Source organism: Acomys russatus, unplaced genomic scaffold, assembly GCF_903995435.1.
Source record: "Acomys russatus unplaced genomic scaffold, mAcoRus1.1, whole genome shotgun sequence".
In the NCBI taxonomy this organism is placed as follows: domain Eukaryota; kingdom Metazoa; phylum Chordata; class Mammalia; order Rodentia; family Muridae; genus Acomys; species Acomys russatus.
The window spans coordinates 88,755-95,262 of NW_026131716.1; the positions used below are offsets into that span (position 1 = coordinate 88,755).

Genomic DNA, 6,508 nt, shown 5'->3' on the forward strand with positions numbered 1-6,508 from the left:
TTGAGTGGCAGGGAAGCTGATGAATCAGAGAAGATTTGACAGAAAAAAAAATACCCCCAACCCTAAAGAGAAGAGAGTGGAAAGGGAAGGTACTTAAGAGGCAGTTTTTTAGAGTAGTAGGCAGTTTTGCCAGGACAATATTATAGAGGTGTGCTGCAGAAAGAGAACTCAGGTAAAGACTGAATGAGCCAGAAAATGAGAAGAATCCCAATTAGAGCAGATGGTTGACAGTTTGAGTCCAATCAGAGCAATTCCAGGCCAAGAGAGAAGCAAGATTAAGTACATCAGCTGGGAGAAGAGTTTGAGCCAGAATGAGTGGGTTGAACCAGCCAGCCCAGTACTCAGAAAGAACAGGTGAGAGTGAGTTTCTAAGAAGCTAGTCTCAGATGATGAAAACATTCCAGGCCTGTGTTAGCTTTTATGGATGCTAGAAGCTTCTAGGTCTAGCCTTAGGTTAGCAGAAGGAAGCAGTAAGACTTTGAGACAACAATGGAAATAGGAGAACTGCATTACATTTTCATGGAGGTGAAACTAGTGTTCTTGCTGTGTGCTTCTTTTTATCCTCTCAGGAACCTCCCCCAATGCAAAGCAGCCCTCAGTCTCAGGCTGAAAGCCCAGGCCTAGCTGAGAAGACCCATGTCCTTCTCACTGGAGCCTCCATCACAGCATGGCCGTCCTGGTGCTGCTCCTCTGCCTGCTGACCTTTCCAAGCTGTAAGTGTTTCAGGGCTTCAGGAGAGGGATCTGGGCATGTCATCTATGGGATATATGACTGATGGTGATGTTCTTGTCCCTAGGTGCCCTGACCCAGGTGCAGCTGAAGGAGTCAGGACCTGACCTGGTGCAGCCCTCACAGACGCTGTCTCTCACCTGCACTGTCTCTGGCTTCTCATTAACCAGCTATGGTGTACACTGGGTCCGACAACCTCCAGGAAAGGGTCTGGAGTGGATGGGAGAAATATGGAGTGGTGGGAGCATATATTATAATTCAGCTCTCAAATCCCGGCTCAGCATCAGCAGAGACACCTCCAAGAGTCAGGTGTTCTTAAAACTGAACAGTCTGACGACTGAGGACACAGCCACTTACTACTGTGCTAGAAACACAGTGAGTGAACTCCACAGTGAGCCAACACAAAAAATAATACACTGATGCTCAAACCAGCAGGGGGCGCTGAAGCCAAGCAAGGACTTTCTAGGTCACTTCATTTAGGAAATTCAATGCTATGTTTTGCAGGAATATATATTTCATGCTAGGAACAATAGTTGTCTTCTCCAGGCCAAGGCAATCCTCTAGAGACATTCTCCACTGTCATATTCTAACCAAACTTAAGTTTTGTTGACACACTAGAAGAAGTTATTTACCCACAAATGATCTAAGCTATTCATTTTACGTCTTGTTATCAGACTAAAGGTTATATAATTTACTATGTTCCATATAAATACATATATATGTAACCTTTTATCTGCATATGTATAGAACATATAAATCATATATAATTATATATCATCCATGTGTAGAATTATATAATTATATATTAGGCATAATTATATACTCATATTTGTGAAACATAAAAATTACAGATATGGCTAAAATTATAACATATTGATATATATAAAATCCTATATTTCCATATATGATGTGATATATCTGAATATACATGTGTGTATATATATAACTGAATATTCTTATATTTTTAAAAAGAGGACTGAAATTCTAAGCACTTCTTGATTAAAAATTTTTGTACAGTTTTGAGTTTTCTGTAATTCAGCCTCTGCATTTTAGCACTTCTGATAGAAAGACTTAAGCTTCCTTGAGATACTGGGATTTTCAATGCTAGCTTGGAAACTGAAGTCTCCATTGTTTCCTTCTTCTTACCCCAGAGGACCCCATAAAAGATCCAGAGCCAAGGACAAGCATTTCTAAATCTCAACATTTCATTTGACCAAGAAATTATAGGACATACTCTGGACATTCTTATACTGTGCCCCACCATAGCAATCTAAATATCCATAGAGTTGTAAGTTTTTAAACAAGAAAGCAAGACAAGTATTTTCCCTGAGTAGAGCAGAAGTATCAATGGTGTGTGGCTAGACCTTGAACTCCTCCTCTTGATTATGTCTTCTGATTAGTCCTAGAGAGTTAGAAAGAAAACATAGCCAGATGATGTGACACAGAATCCTGGCACACTCCACCTCAATCAAAAGCACCAGCATGAGTGTCCTTATAGTGTGTCCCCTAATAGCAAATGATAAGCAGGCATGACTTCTGTGATGCCTCGTTCCTAATTCTGTATGACCATGAGGAATTATCACCTTGGTGTTAAGTGTCAACTAAACAAAGGTCATAACTATTTATAAATCATGTGTGATGTTTTCTGTAAATAGATTTAATAGAAATAACAGAAGGGCCCCAACAATTCTGTTGGTCAGGAAGATGGTCACAGATAAGTTGAGTGACCTGATTCAGGCTTAGCAGACATGAAAACAAAATTGACCAGTGTCTGGTACTGTTAAATCTGTCGTATTCTTTTTCCACATTAAATAACACTTTTACTATTTATACTACTTAGTTATTTGGGTGGAATTATAGACTTTAAAATTGTTTGCTTATCAGGTAAAAGCTTAAAAATATTGATAACTTTAAATTAATCTAAATTATGCAAACTACTCCAGGAACTTTAAAAAATCAGAGACTACATTATAATTATGCATCTACCAGTGGTATAGGTAGTAATGTAAGAAAAACCACTTTAACATTTTTGAAAGTTTAAATATAATTAAATGTTAGTAAAATTTAAATAATACAAAATAAAAACATTATTGAGTTGATATTTATCTAAAAACCTCACTAGAGTTTTAATGTATCTAACAACAACACAGGGAAATGTGATTATTGGTTTACTTTTCTTCTACTTGTATTTTTAGAAACATTCCTACACTATCATAATCCAGTGATATTTGGGCCCTGGTTTAATTCTAAGCATGTCATGTTTTCAATATCGTGTCCACAGTTTTAAGACAGATAATTGTCCCTGGGGATACCTATAAATCTACTCGTCCTCGAGTAGATGACAAGTAGTGTTTTACATCTTGGTCAATTTCATACGCTTATGTTTGAATAATCTGTCCCTATAACTTTTGTTAAGTCCTTGTACATCCGCGTCCACAAACCAAGTAAACCCTTCCCTCAATTTTAGTTGTCAGATGCAAATGTCTTAGGTTCCACTTATATAAGTTTCCTTTTTATATTTTCATGGCGTGGTGTCACGAATAAATGTGTTCCAAGATCCACCCACGGTCAGGTGAAAGTTATAGAGCCATTAAAAATACAACCGCATCAACTGCAGAGGGAACATTAGTGACAGCTTCAAGCAAGGTGACTGGAGAAGCACTCATCAGGCTGAGCCTCTTGTGTGGTGGATATGAGGGCTTAACTTACAACAAGCTGATATGTTCAAATTCACTCCACAACTTTGAATAATAGTTTTGAAACTATCAATTAATGGTTCAGCCTATTGTTTTTATATAAATAAACACAGCATCACGTTGTTTTTCTCAAAATCAATTCACTTTTATCGCCCTGTCTAAGGTTAATCAAGGATGACGCAGAATTCAGCAGTCAGCACAGAATCTGAGGTCATGTCCCTCTTGCGTGCACACTCATTCTGCTATCCATCCGATTGGCATCATGTTAACTGGAACAATGTTTTGAGTACAATAAGTGCAAACACTCACATCCTCTATCTCAGAGAAAATAAATTAAATCCTAACTATAGGGTATGGGTTACATTTAGTATGGAAAAACAAAGCAATTGGGATGGTAAGGAGAGTCCCGTATGGGCTACATGGGAACATGTTTTATACTACATACTACGGCAACACTAGGCAGAACCACTCAAGTGAGAGCCTCCCACACAAGTGGAACAAAGTCTTACGTACGGCTGTAGTGAGAAAAAGTGGCTTTTCATTAAAAAATAGTTTTTCATTTTCCTGTTCACTTCCAGATCCCCCACTCTTTGCACGGCTCTCGCCTGCTGCATCTCTCTGTCTGAGAAGGCGAGGTGGCAGTCCCATAAACCAGCTGGCTGAATGTGCTCATGCTCTCACATCCTTCTTCTGTTGTCATCTCCATGTACAGGAGCTTTCCTTGAGTAAAAATGGAGACAAAACTTTACACTACGTCAGATTTAATAATTTATTTTACTGAGGTACTACATGGCAGACACTAACCTCTTTTGTACTAACGACAGTGGCTCATGAGTTTTCATGTGATTTAGTGGGACCACTATGACAGACAAGAAACATTCGTTGCTCCCCTGCAGTTTCTGTCCATAGTTTCTCATAGGATTCCACAAGCCAATTTGGGGCACATGTTCTCATAATGTTTATGCTAGATGAATATCCAAAATGTATAAAGAACTCAAAAAATTAAACGTGACCAAACCATATAATCCAATTAAAAATGGAATACGAATGAAACAGAGAATTTTCAACGCGAGGCATATGGAACTGGGTAAGAAACACTTAAAGAATGCTCACCATCCCTAGTCATCAGGGAAACGCAAATAAAAATGACTCTAGATTCCATCTTATACCATGTCAGAGATGGCTTAAATCAAGCAATTGAAATGAGAGCACTTGTTGGTGAGGATATGGAAAATAACAAGCAGAACACTCATCCATTGCTGGTGGGAGGGAGAATTGTACACCACTGGGAATCATTTTGAGTGCTTTCTAAGAAAACGGGACAAATTCTACGCAAGACCACCAGCCATACCACCCCTGGTGTATACAACAAAAGATGTCCCCCAGACAAAAAGGTATTTATTTGCTCAACTATGTTCCACCTTTTTGTTACTGCAGAGTTTTGGAAACAACCTACATGTACCCTCAACGGTAGAAGTGAGAATAAAGAAAAGGTGGGGCATTTAACACAATGGAATCTACTAACTATTAAAACAAGGAAATATGAAATTTGTCCAGCAATGAATGAACTAGAATTATTATCCTGAGTGAGGTAACACGACCCAAATGACATGCATACATATTCTCACAATAAAAGCAGATATTAAGCACATAATACAGGATAACCAACTACAATACTGGACTGATGCACACCAATAAAGAGTCATATATGATGTGGAGGTAGGCCCTCTGCTCAACGCAGTACATAGGACAGCATGGGCTCCTTAGCGTTCCCACAATATGGGGAGTAGAAGAACTGTTTCTTCTGACATGACTGTGATCCCTCACATTGAAGCACTTCCCCCTGGGCAAGTTTGGTCTTTTTGGGCCACAGCAGAGAGGATATAGGTGGTACAGATGAGACTTGAATTAGGCTGAAGTCAGATTTTTAGAGAGGTGGGTTCCTTTTCGGACGACTAGGGAAAGGGAGGGAGAGATATCAGTGTGGGAGGATGAATCTGAAGTGATGAAGGAGGGGCCTACTTGCAATGGAAAGTGAAACTATTAAAATATTTTTAAATAAATGTTGGCCTAATTTGTGTCTATTGCTTTAAATTATCACAGATGTTTCATTCATTGTTCTTGCTTTAGGTCACCTTTTGTTCTGAATCTCACTTATAAGGAGATATAAATTTGCAAATCGTTTCCAAAAATATAGCATTTCTACGCTGAATGGCACAGCATCTTTAAAATAGGATGGTTGGCGCACATTCTCTGGACCCGTCCATTATGGCCAACTTCAGAAGAAGCCACACATACATGTCCCTGCCTCTGATTGCACTTTGTATGCTGCCTTTCGCCTGAGCACAAGGCTGGGCCAGGAGGCTCCAACACAGCTCTGTGAAGTTGCAACACTTGGTGGGGCCATTGCGCTGAGGCGCTGGTTCATCATGCTTCCGCCCAAAACACAGCTACCTCTCTGTTTCAGCTTGTCCCAAGCCCCGGAGCATGGATGCAAGGGAGTCCTGACCTTCCCTGTTTCTCCTTCCCACTTCCATGCCTTGCTTACGGGTATGAATTTCAATGTCAAGAATTTTGGTGAATGCCTGAGTCCTAAGGAACTATGTGGGAATATAATTTTTATGTGTGTGGGAAGTATTATGGCTAGAACATCAAATTATATTAAGGTAAAATAATTATTCTGAATCCATTTTCAACATGAAATTCTAGGCGTAATCTGCAGCTGCCACACTTAGTATGTGCTAGTCAAATTATTAGGATTATTTCACCGAATTACGCATCAAGAGGATGTCTGGTACAGTGGGATCAAGATGTTTTTAATGATTCAAGCTCACAGAAATAGTATTTAGGAAGGGGTTTTACTAGATGAAGTATGATCCATTAACCGTGATAAGGGACTAAGGTCTGGACCTTCACTGCAACAGGAAAATCTGATGTGAAAGCAAACCGGGATGTCTAAAGGGAATTTGTCATGTTCTTCCCTGTGAGCTCCGGACCATGAGAGTCCGGGTTGGTCCAACTTTAAAGTACCTGATGAAAGACCTAACTGGATCCGGAAGCACATGGGCCCAAGAAATACATTT

At 39.5% G+C, this 6,508-nt stretch overlaps 1 gene segment (V, D, J or C); it reads left to right on the forward strand.

Annotated features, from left to right (window-relative positions):
* Positions 1-664: 664 nt before the first annotated feature.
* LOC127186415 (Ig heavy chain V region PJ14-like) lies at positions 665-3,078 on the forward strand. The segment is given in 3 exon segments: positions 665-713; positions 797-1,120; positions 3,011-3,078. Coding segments are annotated over 3 exon segments (438 nt in total).
* Positions 3,079-6,508: the final 3,430 nt, after the last annotated feature.